Below are 14,323 nucleotides of genomic sequence, written 5' to 3'. Positions count from 1 at the left end.
CCCAGCCACAATATAGGGTCTGGGAGGGATCTGGAGGGACACCCTGCCTGATCAAAGTCTAGAAGACAAGCTGAGTCTGATAACCCGAAGAAAGCAAGAGAAGAGTGTGACTCAATGGGCCTGAGACCCTGAGGTCTCCCTCCCCAGAGAGTTGCAATGCGTAGAGAAGGTAGTTACTGAGGGGCCAGCACCGTAACTAGCCATGAGGAACAGAGGTCTTACGTCCTAAAGGGGCTTTGATTTCCTGTATGCGATTCGGTCACCTTTGAGCGAGAAGTAAAAAAGTTCAGTGTTGACACCGGTCACCAGGTGTCACGGAAGGCAGAAGCCAGCGATACTGGGCCAAGTTCTTTCGGTTGTATGGTTTGCTGTGTGATAATGGGATGACTTCTTTAGGTCCCAGTGCCTTTATCTGTAGATTGGGGTACTGGGGTGGGGTGGGCAGGGGTGGAGTGCTGACCCCAGATCCCATTTCCCCAGCTGCTTGCATCAGGTTGGTGCTATAGCACTCGGCTCTTTATAAGACAGAGATGGCTTTCTGTCAAATCGTAACTGGATTTCTCGGCCATGGCTTAAAGCCAGTGGGCCAGAAAACAGCGTGGGAGTGTGGGTAGGGGGGAGATAGACAGAGACACAGCAAGACAAGAGGGGCAGAGAGGGTCACCCACACAGGTGATTGAAGAGTAACACTGACAAAATGCTGTGTGTGTGGTCCAGGGCACTTGGCCTAGCATGAGCAGCCATCCTTGCCCAAGGCCTGATGGAACTAAGATGCAGACCTGTAGAAAAGCAGGCATAGGGTGTCAGAGCAATCATAGGATTTTTCATGGTCAGGACTCATAGGTAGGGTTTCTCTGCTGGGGACACAGGAAGGACAATGAGGCCTCTAGGAAGGACTCCGTCCGAGATCTGGGTTCTCTGTCCTCTGTACTGGGCAGCCCGTGGTGTGGGAAGGCAGGAAATACGCAGGATGATGGTGTGTGTGTGTGTGTGTGTGTGTGTGTGTGTGTGTGTGTGTGGTGGGGAGCAGGGGGCAGAGCAGAACTGCTTACTACCTGCTCCGTGGCATTCTAGAAAGGCTTGTAGTTAGGTAGAAAGGCTGGCCCATTCAAGACCACACTTCTCCTTCATTAATGGTCCCTGGATGGCCTTTTCAATGACACAATCACTCATGTACCCAGCAGCCTTTCAGGGGCCCTGATGCCTCTCTGTGTTAGACCCACTTCCCTATCCTCACTGTACCGTCCTTGGCTTCTGTCCCAGGTCATCCTCCAGCTCTTGTTCTACCCAGAGCTGGGCTGGGCCCCTTTCTGATCTGCATACCTCCCCCAAAACCAGAGCCTCAGGCCCAGGCTCCCCTACATTTGCCGGGAAGCCTGTAAGTATCTGCCCTCATTTGATTGGCTTTTGTTTCTTCGCACCCTGGTTTTAATGGCCACTTAGGAAGTGTTCACAATTTTTTTTTGTCTATTTTTTAAAAAAAATTAATGTATGTTATGATATGTATGTAGGGTGTATGAGGATGTGCATGCTTGAGAGTGTGGCTTCATAGCATGTGTATGGAAGCAAGAGGTCAACCTTGGGTGGGGTGTTGGGCTTCTTCTTGTCTAAGGCAGGGTCTCTCATTTGTCGCTGCACATACCCAGCTAACTGACATGTGTCTGTCTCTCCTCTTGATGTAGGTGTGATGGGATTGTTGACCATGCTCTACTGTGATTGTCTTTACCTAAGTCCTGGGGATCTGAACTCATGTCCTTATATATGCACAGCAAGTACTTTGTCATCTCCTGATCCATCTCCTAAGCCCATGGCTGCTGCTCTTGAACCCACTGTCAGCGCCTCTGAAATAAGTGAGCAAGACTGTGAACTTGGGCAAGGCGATAAGGTCTGGATCCCTGGACTATTGGCCGTGTGTATCTGGATATGCTATATTGCCACTCATCTGGCTCCCCGTTTCTCATCTCTTTCCTTCCCATCCTTCTTACACTAATTATTCTGCACATTCCAGAGATCTTCTTCCAAGCCCATTAGAAGTGTGCACCTACTTCCAGCTCAGCAGGAGAGCTCTGTACCCCTTTCCCTGGCAGCACTCTGCCCACCTCCTGCTGGCATGCATGAACTCCGTGATGGGACTTAGGCAGAGGACTGTGGTCACAGCAGCCTCTGCCTGCCAGACTCCTGGGGCAACAGCAACAAAATGTTTTTTGCCCCTGTTTCCCTGTTCCCCCCCTTTTGTTTAGAGGGATACCCTGCATCTCAGCAGGCATGGGAGGGGGTGTGCATCCTAGATCATAGAGGGACAGAAGCTGCCTCTGCATCCTGTTAATAATGTCAAATATCAGGTCCGCATCTCTCCTAGCCCTGCCTATGTGGGGATCTCATTAGCTGCTGGCTCTGTACCAATTCTGTGGGAGCAACTTTGTAGGGATGGGCTTGTTATAGGCAGGTCCAGGGTGACATTGTACCTGCTGGCGTGTTCTTCATGGCTATTTGGTTTAAGTATCTCTCGGTGAAATAAATTCACACATCTCTGACCCTTTTATCTTGAACCTCATCTGCCCTGATACGTGCAAAAACCTCACAGGACATGGAGGGTTGGAGCTGGGAGGGAGGGTCGTGTCACTGGCTCAGTCTTCCAAAGATAGAAGAAACCTCTTTGGAGCCTGTTGCACCCAACACCCAGCAAATCTTGCTGTCCTCCCTACCATCACCAAGCCTCCTGCATCTTTCTATAGTTACACTCCTCACAGGAGGCTTGTTTTGCTCACACCGCACTGAGTGTTACCCTTTTAGCCTCTTGATTAATGCCAGAGTGCAGGGCAGCTGTCTGTAGGAAAGGACAAGAAGAAAGAACAGAAGAAGGAAAAGAATCAAAGAAGGAAGGAAAAGAGGAAGAAAGTAAAGTCTGGGAGGGAGAGAGGAAGGAAAGAAGAAAGGACAAATAAAAGGAAAATTCCATAGTCTAGAGGGAGGAGTCAGGGTCCATGCAGACGTGACAATGAGGTGCTGACAGAGTGTGGCCCGAGATCCAGAATTGATGCCGTCCCATTGGGTTGGATGCTGCCACATTGTGAGGTGTGAAAAAACTCACCCCAAATAGAGCCCTGGTGCCGGACCCAAGGGGCAATTCCACCTAAGGCCCTCAAAAAGCTGCAGCACCTACAAGTCCTCCTGGGGCACAGGAGATGGCTTTCTCATAGCTTTCTGGACAGAAGCCCCTTCAGTTAGTGGTCCACCCACCGTGAACTCCAGCACCCGAGGCCTCGAGGGGCTGGGTAGGACTGAGTGGCGGGATCCCAAGTGGGGGTCTAACAAGGGCATATTCTCTGACCCCCCCCTGTGGGTGGTGCTCACGTCTTCCATTTTTCTTTCTGCTCCCAGCCGCTGTGTGTGTGTGAAGGCATGCATGCCCACACATACTCAGAGGCCACTCAGAAGGACTCCAGATGCTCAACTCCTCCCTTATTCCCACGAGACAGGACCTCTCGTTGAGCCTGGAACTATCCCACAGCAAGCTCAGTGATATTCTCGTCTCCTCCCCGTCCCTCCCCTCCCCCCTCCCAGCTGGCTCCGGTCCTCGTGCTTGCACAGAAGGTGCTCCCACTCATTCGGACATCTCCACCGTCGCCCGTGTTTCTTTGAGAGCACCCCATTGGTAGCCCCACAGCCTGGGTAGACCCCCTAGGCAGGACGGGCTGTGAGCTGAGGCAGCATTCTCAGACTCCTCCCATAGCCTGGCAGAGCTTCTGGGAGGTTGGGGATGTTTTGATTATTGACACAGCCAAGCAGCTAATTAAAATAATAAATTAGAGAACAACAGAGGAGGTGACGGGAGCCGTGTAAGGAAGGGGAGGGGGAAGAAAAGTGTCTCTTTGGCAGCCATGCAGGAAAGCTGGGCATGCTTGCTTTTCAGGGTCACCCAGGAGGTATGCCAATGGTGGCAACTGTGACCCCTGACCAGAGCTAATCCAAGGAGGCCTCAGGGGCAGGGTGATGGGAGAGGAAGCTCCTGAATCTCATCCAAGGTGAGTAGAGTGGGGTCTGCCCTGCTCTTCTCAGATGTGGGAATGTGACTCACTCAGGACTGTGACCCGTGTGTAATAATGACAGTGCTATTGATAGAAAGGTCTCAGAGGGCATCAGGCCTCCCCTGCAGGCAAGCTTAGCTTCAGAAGCAGCGTTCCGTGTGAGCATTCCTTGTTCTCTATCCAGTTCCTGACTCAGGAAGCTCTAAGTGCAATGCTGGGAATGGGGGAAGCTGCTGAAGAGGGGGCAATCACCAGTTCACCCCATTGCACTAACAGCAGGGCACCAATACAGGCCATCAGTTGTGGTAGAAATCGCCACAATAGCAAGTTCTGATTCTCACAGTTCTGACATTCTCATTCCACATTAAAAAAAAAAAAAAAAAGTGAGAGTAAATGAGTTGCCTAGCAGCTCAATGGTTGTGGTGGTTTGAATGAGAATATCTCTCATGGGCTCACATGTTCGAATGCTTGGTCCTCAGTTGGTGGAACTGTTTGGGAAGGATTAGGAGGTGTGGCCTTGTTGGGGGAGGGCTATCATTTGAGATTTCAAATCTCAAAGCCCGCCCATTCCCGGTTAGCTCTCTCTGCCTCATGCCCGTGGGTCAGGATTTAAGCACTCAACTACTGCTCCGGCACTATGCCTGCCTGTCTGCCTGCTGCCATACTGTGCACCATGATGGGTATAGATTCACCCTCCGAAACTGTAAGTCCCAAACAAACTCCTTCTTCTATAAGTTGCCTTGCTCATGTTGTCTCTTCACAGCAATAGAGAAGTAACCGAGCCAACTGGCGACGAATGAACTTGGTCAGCCTGGTCCCCATCTACACAGCGAGGGCACTAGTGGCACTGAGTACTGGGGTTGAATGGAAGGTCATTGGGGCTCCTCTGCAGTCTCTCAACGCTGAGCATCATGGCCGCCAGAAGGACACCCTGGGCGTTTTGCTCCATGCTGGCTTTTGGCAGAGCCCTGTGGCGTGGACCCACACTCAAGAAGCATTTTGCATTGCCCAAAGAGGGACTTTGTGTTTCACTGAATGTTTAGCCTGGGTGGCTGGGCCCTGCTCTGTGTCAGCTTCTGTGTTGGAGGGTGAAAGGACAGTGGGCAGCAGGCTGGACGATGTGGAAAGACACCCCCACCTCATCGCCCTGCACTGTGATTTCTTCAGGAAGGCAGAGTTGTGGTGACCCTATGCGAGACAAGCAGACATTGCTCCATCGTGTGACCAGGGTTCAGGTAAGCCACAATTGGACTTTGGGTTTATCTTCAGTAAGAGGGGACTTCCTTTGTGGGGAAGAGTTTACTTGATAGATCATGGACTTCCGGGTCTATAACAGAGTAACAACTGTTTCTGCTGGCTGACGCTACTTCAAACTGGGTTGCTTTGTTCTGTCACCCTAGGAAACCAACAGGGTAAGATGTGGGTAATTAATTGTTTTATACTTGTCAGTCCTTTAGAGATTATCCAGAGTGGGCACAGGAGACTTATGGTCAGGGGAAAAAAGTCTTACAAAGAAAAGTTGGGCCCAGGCATGGTGAGTCAGGCCTGTTATCCCAGTTAAGGCTAAGAGAATTGCTACAAGTCTGAGGACAGCCTGGGTTACAGTATGAGACCTATCTCAAAAAAATAAAAATAAAAAAGAAGGAGGAGGAGGAGAAGAAGAAGAAGAAGAAGAAGAAGAAGAAGAAGAAGAAGAAGAAGAAGAAGAAGGTGGAGGGAGGGAAGGAGGGAGAATGCATGTTCAGCAAGAATTCTATACGCCCTAAGTGATTTATCTGAGGGTCAAATCTGTGCCTGTGGCCTAGTTGTCAGTCCTCAGCCACAGAGTTTAATTACCCAGGATCTGTACCCCTGGGCCTCCCTGCTCCAGAAAACTCTTCCCTAGGAAGATCAAAGCAAGTTATTTTATTTTTTCTGTTCTCAAGAACTTTGCAAAAACACATTTAAGCAAACACTGTGTCTATCATTTTAATAGATAGTATCTGATGCCATCAGTTTTCTCTCCACTTTGAAACCCACCCTGAGCTGCTGTCTTGGCCAGGAAGGAACTTGGAACCAGTGTGACCTTCTGTGTTTTTAGGGTCCTTCTGTGTTTTTGAGTGTGTATGTGTGTGTGTGTGTGTGTGTGTGTGTGTGTGTGTGTTGGGTTGGGGGTTAGTTATCCCTTACCTTGTATCGGGAGGCCAGCCAGTTTTAGGGGGCATTTTCAGGCTTAGAGACTAGGGATGATCTCCAAACTATAGCTAGGGAAGCAGGCTCAGAGATCTAAACTAAGTCTTCCTGGGCCACAGCGTCCACAGCTGCTGTGTCCCTGCTGACTGCAAGCCTGCCCTCTTAGTCTTTGCCACACCCAGTAGGACCACAATACGAAACACACAATCAATAAACACCAGATATGGCGGCAAGCCCCTATGGACCCAGCAGTTGGGAAACTGGGGCAAGATGATCACTGGTTCCACATCGAGGCATCGTCTTAATAAATGAATTAGAATAAAAGGCAATATCTCCATAGACCACCTGGGGACTGGTGGTATTGTGTTCCCAATTAGCCAGGTAATCAGTCACCCCTGGGAAGCAGAGGCCATGCTGCTGTGGGAAACCTCTGTCAGGAGCCATAGAGACCATCCCTGTCACAGTGCAGCTCTGAGACCATGGCCAGGAAGGCCGGTGGGTGTCAGTGGGGAGGGGGCATCATTTCGGCAGCGAGGAGAACAAGGGCACCATGTGTGGGTGGCAGGGAAGGTAAATGAGGCTGCACTCAGACAATTCGGCCTGGATGTGGTGCCGTGGACTCCACGAGAGATGCAGCCCAGATTCCTCCCCGCTTCGTAGCCAGAGCAGGGCTGGCTCTGAGCTGAGGGTCAAATCTGAGGATGAGCCCCCTGCACGGTCTTCACCTTGGGAGAAGTCAACCTTGGCAGTGACTCAAAAGTGAATGTGGCCAGACTGCAGCTGTGTGGTGGGATTTGCCATGGCCCCCACTTACCCAGAAGAAGAAGTTGAAGATGAAGAGTAGGTACTTTAGGTGGGCCAGCAGCCAGTCATCCTGCTCTGTCTTGCACTGTGCCATGGCGGCTGGGCCTGTGGAGGACACAAGCATGCTGGGTAAGGGGACACCAGAGGAGTCCTTGGTGTTGTTCCCACCCCGGTGGGCTTCACCGGTAGGACTGAGGCTGGGGCTCTGGGTGTACAAATATAACTTGGACTTCAAATAAAGAAGGTCAACGTAAGCCAGGCACGGTGGCACACGCCTGTAATCCCAGCATTTGGGGAGGCAGAGGCAGGAAGATCTCTGTGAGTTTGAGGCCAGCCTGGTCTACAAAGTGAGTCCAGGACAGCCAAGGCTACACAGAGAAACCCTGTCTCAAAAAACCCAAACCCAAACCCAAACCAAACCAAACTGAAACAAAAAAAGTACAACCTAAGGAAGGCCGATCGGAGTAGAATTTTCTAGGCTTTTGGGTCTCAGTTTTGGTATACACAAGGCTAACCCACAGGTGTCTAGAGTTCTTTGTCTCTCCACCCTGTCTCACTACCACTGCCGGACATGTTTTCTTGTCATACACAGGCATACATGCTCACGCTTGCTCATGCATGCTCACGCATTTGACAAAGCTGCAGAGCCGAGCAGGACCTCTGTATTCGTCACTGCACACAAACATCTCTCTGGAAGGGACTTTGGTTACCTAGGCCACCTCACCTGTCCCCAGCTCCCAGAGGAGGAAGCGGGTCCAGTTGGCTAGTCTTTGCTGGAAGAAAGTGGGAGACTGCTTGCTGACTGATGGCTTCACGTCCCCACTGTGTGCTGCAGGGGAGCTGATGCCCTCCCACCCAGCATCCTCACTGGTAAGCACAGAGATGACCGCTCTGCTGTGACTCTCAGGAAGATCCTTGGGCTTCTCCGGGTCCACGGTCTAAGTAGGCTTTGGGACATAGTGTGTGCTCAGTAAATGAACTTCACTCCATCCCCCATCTCTGACTCAGCATCTTGTCTGGCTCTAAGCCCTGGATGGATGACCCTAGAACTGTGAAAGCAGTGGGGCTCCAGAAGGCCTGCTGGGCATTGGCCCTCTTTGCTTCTCAGTTGGTACACAGCTCAGCAGGGACTCTGCTCCTGGGCTGTGGCAAGTTACTTAACCTCTCTGTGCAGCGTCACAAAGCCAGGAGGCTGGAAGACGGCCGAGGAGGTATACTCTGTTCTCTTGGAAGAGACTCTTCACCACCTGGAGCATGTAGCCATATCCCAGCCTCTCTTCTGTGAGGTGTGGGCAGGGTGGCAGGCAAACGGCCTGCGAGCAGAGGGGGCACACCAGTTTCTTTCTTATCTATCTATCTATCTATCTATCTATCTATCTATCTATCTATCTATCTATCTATCTATCTTTGGTTTTTCGAGACTCGGCTTCTCTGTGTAACAGTTCTGACTTTCCTGGAACTCGATGTGTAGACCAGGCTGGCCTTGAACTCACAGATTCCCCTGCTGAGTGCTGGGATTAAAGGCATATGCCACCACGCTCCACTTCAGATCAGTTTCCTGAAGGCATTGATTTTGTGGGGAAACGGGTTCCCTTGTACTTGGGGAGAATGTGGACCTATTTTTTTTTTAGAGGTCACCGAAGTGAGCTTTTCCTGATTCTGTGCCAGCTTGGCTTGTTTCACTGGTTACTCCAGGTTTTCTGCAGACTCCTACATTGATACGAAATTTGTCAAGCTCTTAACTCTGCTAATTTTCAGGTCATATTTCCCGGCTGTGTTCTGGAGTACATACAGATTTGGAGCTGTGGCATCATTCTGATAGGTCATTACCTCTGCTGTTAATGAGCACCACATTTTATCTCTGACAAAGACAGACACACCCTTGAAGTGGGAAGGGCGGTATGTCTTTCTTCACCCTGTCCTTCTGGTTGCTTGGCATGTGGCTGGACATCAGGCCGCCGCTTTGTCCCCCAAACTGGAGGGACTAAGGCTTGTGCCAGCGTGTGCCAGGTGTACTGCAGCTGGGTTGTGGTCAGAGCGAGATGTTGGCTGTGTCCACCGAGCAACTCGTACATGTATTTGACTGTGGGTTTCATTCATAGCCCTCATACATATGGATATTTGCTTATACATTTTATTTGTGTATCTCATACATATGGATATTGGCTTTTGCATTTCACCCGCGTGCTACCATCAATCTGCATGGGAGGTACTAATCAGGGACTAATTTTGCCTCTGCTGAAGATCATAATGATTAGGAGGAGAGATTCTGGTGAGATTCCTCCTATATCCAGGGGCCTGTCCGCTTCCCCTCTGGTGTATGGGGAAGGATATGGGTGTGGGCTCAAGACTGGAGGTCCTTAGAGAGCAATGGTCCCAGCATGATCATTACATGTAAGCTCAGGAGCTTGGGAGTGTGTTCAGAGGGTAGTCCCACATTTCCCTATTTCATTCTCTAGCAAGAACGAAAATATACATCAGACACTGAAAGTCCAGTATGGAGAAAATGTCAGGAAGGTGGACAGGAGACAGAATCCTGCTGGGCACAGTGGGTAAGATTCCCTGTGCAGACCAAAAGCAGAGAGAAGGAAGGTAAGGCCTGGGAAGGAGTGGGCAGAGGAACAGGAAGCCAGGAGAAAGCTAGTGGGAAGAGGTGAGGGGCTGGAGGGTGAAGACACAGGGCCAGATTCGCATTGAGGCTTGACCTCGGCTGTGCTAAGCTAGGGTGCATATGGGAAAGGGCAAGAGAGAAGGTTTTCAAATGGGCCGGGGGAGGGCTGAAGGGTGTGTGGGAGAGGGTACCAGTACTGTAAAGGAGGGTTGCTTGGCTCTCTGGGAAGCTCCAGAGCCCATGCGCTGGCTCTGCAGCCCTCCAAGGAATGGACGGGACTGGTCCCTTTGGTAACCAGTGCTCCACCATCCTGCCCTGGTGCATTTACCCCTACGTGTCTTTGTTTTCCCTGATTGGGTAGAGAGAAGGGAGAGTAGTCACGGTTTCACAGAGTGTCAGCTCCCAGTCGGGCTTTGGATAGTCCCAGGGCAACCACTGGCATCCTTCTGCCACCCAGCTTCCGGTTCCCAGGAGACAAGCTGACCACCTGTGTGTGTGTTTTTCACATCTGCTCACAAGGGTTGGGAGCTGGACCCACCAAACCACTGTCCTGGGTGGAGGGGTCAGACTGTTTGATTGAATCACAAGCAGGCATCCGAGTACAAAAGAGGTGACTATTCCCCCAGACCCCCTGTCTTAGCAAACTTCTGGCCTCTTTGGCCTTTGAGAAGCTGAGAACCTGAAACAACCTCATTCCCTGCCCATGGGCACCATGGGCACCATGGCTCAGAGAGCTCCCACTCCACAAGGGGCTGTTCTAACCTTCCATAACCTGCAAGCTAGCATTGCTACAGCGAACAGCAGTGAAGATGTGACAGCAGAGGTCAGGGCCACAGGAAGGGATGGGGCTTTCTCGGAGCCTTAGCTGTTGGTGGATGCCCGCAGGCTGACTATGACCCATCCTAGGTGGAGACTCTGCTAAGAGCACAAGGCCTGAGATGGGGCCTCTGTGGCCTGGGCTCTTCCCACTCGTCCCAGTTCTTACCACCTGTTGGACCCAGTGCATATCTTTAGAGTGGGTCTCACCAGGTTGCTGGGGGATCACATGGGTACTTGGGTGCTCATTGCCACAAAGACTCAGTCAGAGGGTGACCAATGACCCCGCTTTTTTAGGTCAGTGATGTTCCTTGGAACACAGAGCTTTTGAGGCCTGGACCAGGAAGGATTTGTGTCATCCTGCTTCAAGATGCTGCTGACTCAGAGTCCCAGGAGCCATGACAGTGAGGCATCGTGCAGGAGTGGTGGGAATCATGCCGTGTGGGCACATCCTCTCGGGGATCTCATATTTAGGGTAGTTTTCACCAAAATGCTAAAGCCTTTTCACAGGTCCTCAGGGAACAGTGCCTTCCAGGGCCTCTCCTGGGCCATGGTATTGACGAAGGAACAAAGCTGGATTCAGGGCTGCTGAGGTCATAGGCACAACACAGGCCATCTCAGAAAAGCAAGAGCAGATGCCTGGATGGTGATGTCATGTTCTGGGCCATTCCTGAAGACTGGGTATATAATGTTGCCAGCTGTAAGACTTGAGGACTACTCTCTCTGCTGCAAGCCCACCCCCTGTTCCCAGGAAACAAATCTCAAAGAGGTCAGAAGATGAGAGACCACAGACAGAGCCAGATGGGCCTGCTGTCCTGGTGAGCCAGATATGGTTCTGACAAGGTGAGAATCTAGGAGCACAGGACTCTCAGTGATCCCAGGAGCCACAAGGATCCCTGGCTCTGTTCTGCTCTCTCTCTCTCTCTCTGATGTAGGTCAGAGGACAACTTTAGGTGTTGATGCTCACTCCCCACCTTTTTTTTTTTTTTTTTGAGACAAGGGCTCTTATTCACAATTGCCAACCCTCAAACTTCCAGCAATTCTCCTGCCTCTGAGCTCCTATTTTCTAGTAGGAACATGCTGAGATTACAGACCCACATTCCACTTTCTCCTTTTTTTTACATGGGTTCTGGGGATCTGAACTCATGTCGTCGGGCTTTCCCAGCAAGCCCTTTCTCTACAGAGCCACCTTTTCAGTCTGCTTTGTTGAGAGCTGAAGCCACGCTCTGCGTATCAGGAGGAGGAGGCAGAGGTCACACTGTGGCTTTGTGGTCTACAGAAGATTCCCCACTTATGAAGGGCAATTCTGACTGAGGGCTAGGGAGGGAAGCTAGGCTGTCCCTATGTGTCCCTTATTTGCTGCTCAGTTCCCTGGTGGTGGGATACTGAGGGTGAGCCTCAGCAGGCCAGTGTATCTTGACCTGTCCCATGCAGCTCTTTGATTTTGATCTGCGACAGCTAAAAGTCTGTCTGTCCCAGGCACAGCCTTCAGCTGGGTCTGTAGGAGGCAGCAGGCCCCTGAGTCACGAGAGCCACCATGGCTGTGCACAGTGGATGCTCACGGGGCCCTCTGGAGGGAGCCACTTCTTTGCTCTTGGCTGCCTGAGCTTGAGGCTTGGAAGTCTCTGGTTGTGAGCACCACAGGGAGTCATGTGCTCAAGTCTCTGGGGAGGCGCCACTCTGTCAGCGTGTCCGTGTCAGCTACTGCACACGCCTGCGTGGATGTGGGCCACTGTTTGCGTCAGACCAAGGGCTGATTGCTAACTATAGAGTCTCGAGGATGGTGCTATAGGCGAACCTTGAGTGAAGAGCCTGGCAGTAAAAATCCCTAGTCTCTATATGCTGATTGATATTTTTCTAAGTACAGAACAGGGCTTTGGCTTTTTGGTTTTTTTTTTGTTGTTATTTTGGCCTCATTTGCAGCACCAACATGCATTAGGTGAGAAATCCACCCCCTACCTTGTCTTAAGCTGTGTTCTCCCATCAGATTCCCCGTGACTGTGCACATGCAACACACACACACATGCAAACACAGGCATGCACACATGCACATGCACATATACACTGACATACATGTAGACATGCACACACAGATACCATACATATGTGTACATGCATTCACACACATACGTACATATGCAGACACTGTACACACACTACACACACACACACACACATACACACAAGTATACACACACGCAGAGTCTTCTCAAGTTCTGTTTGCTGTCACCTTCTGCTAAGTGATTCCGACTTTTTTTTTTTTTTCTTTTAAAAATTGTAGTCTGATCTTTGAAATGAGAAATCCCCCAGCAAGTAAGAAAAGTGTCAGTGGATAAACAAACACACCAGCCACACTAGTGTCATTGGGTGCGAGCACCACCTGTCCACCTCCAGCACTGTGATCCTTGGCAAGCCTAATGACCTCCAGGACATCAGCTTCCTTCTTTGTAAACTAGAGCTGGTGCTGTCTGCTTTCAGGGTAGTTTTGAGGATTCGACGGGCTGGAGAATTTTCAAGAACCTCACGTACTGAAATCCTCCAGGGACAATTGACCCAAGATCTCGAAGGCCCTCCCCAGCGAAGGACAGTGGAAAGTGGGTGGTGGGCCAACTTTCTGTTGCTGTGACAAAACGCCTGAGAAAAGTCAAGGTAAAGGAAGAAAGGTTAGTTTTAGCTCATGGTTTCAGGGGTTTCCATGCACAGCTGGGAGGCACTGTCACCCTGGGCCTCTGGTGGAGCAGAACAGTACAGTGGAGGAGGACATACGTCTATTCACCTCATGGTGGCCAGGAAACAGAGGGGAGGAGGGACAAGGTCTCAATATCCCCTTCAAGGACGTGCCCCAATGACCTAACTTTCTTACTTTAGACTCCATCTCTTAAAGGTTTCACTACTCTTCAGAAGCACCACCTGGGGAGGGGCGGAGACTTCCGCTCACAGGCCTCTGGGGAACATTCTAGATCCTAGTTACAGCGTCTGGGCAACCCCAAGTTACACGCTACCTACGTCTATCAGCTGGGAATGCAGTCCAGGTCCTTGCGTCCATCTTGCATACTAGAGTGTCTGACCAGAGGGTGGCTAGAGAGACCCTGTTCCGAACTGTCCATGATCATTCAGTTTCAAGGAGCCGAGACCTTTATTTAACGAAGTAGACTGGCACGGGCAGAAAAGCCCCTTTAAAAGAAGTAGGAAGACAGCAGTGGTGGCTTTCAACCTGGCAGCAGGAAATGCCTTCTACGTGTGTGGGCGCTGAAAAGCAGGCTACAGCCTGGGCCACCTACAGTCAGGGCTCCAGCATGTGGCACCCACATGGCCTTGGCCAGCACAGTGGGCACGAGGCCATCAAGTCTACATGGTAACATCCATCTTGGTGCTTATGTCTCCTTCCCCAACCCCTGTGACTTCGGGAGGGCTGGGCTTAAGGATGCCTGGGCTCCGGCCCCACAGCTGTGTCTACCTTTCTCTGTGATGCCAAGCTGCAGCTTTTCCTGTGTATCTAGCTGCAAGGATGACCTTCTTTACCAAGTCAGGCAAAGGTGGCCTTTCAAGTCCCTTGATCACAGTCAGATCATTTCTGCATCCCAGCTAGAGTTGCCCAGCAGCAGTCATGGCTCTCACACACGCCTCATTGGGTGTGACTCTGAATACTTCATGAGTACATCTCTTTAAGGCTCACAGACACCCCATGAGACAGACATCGGAATAATCTCCTGCCACAGATGCAGAAAGGGCCACACAGGTTATACAGAGGTCACACAGTTAGTAAGCTGAGGCTGCTCAGACAGTTTCAGCTGGTGACATGTTTCTGTGTGCCCACACACAATCAATGTCCTGTTTACACCTATTGTGTCTGGAACAATGCCAGCTGATACCTATTGTCCTGCTACTGTAA

The 14,323-nt window shown here is 50.9% G+C and overlaps 1 protein-coding gene across 1 annotated transcript in view; it reads right to left on the bottom strand.

Moving 5' to 3' along the window:
- Tspan11 (tetraspanin 11) overlaps positions 1-14,323 on the bottom strand; it is a 61,418-nt gene that overhangs the window by 32,049 nt on the left and 15,046 nt on the right. The window contains exon 2 of the mRNA XM_021637043.2: positions 7,015-7,109. Within this exon, the coding sequence (XP_021492718.1) occupies positions 7,015-7,098 (84 nt within the window). The 5' untranslated portion in view covers positions 7,099-7,109. The remainder of the gene's footprint in view (positions 1-7,014; positions 7,110-14,323) is intronic.

Source organism: Meriones unguiculatus, chromosome 5 (assembly GCF_030254825.1).
Source record: "Meriones unguiculatus strain TT.TT164.6M chromosome 5, Bangor_MerUng_6.1, whole genome shotgun sequence".
In the NCBI taxonomy this organism is placed as follows: Eukaryota; Metazoa; Chordata; class Mammalia; order Rodentia; family Muridae; genus Meriones; species Meriones unguiculatus.
This window is presented reverse-complemented; position numbering and strand designations above follow the sequence as displayed.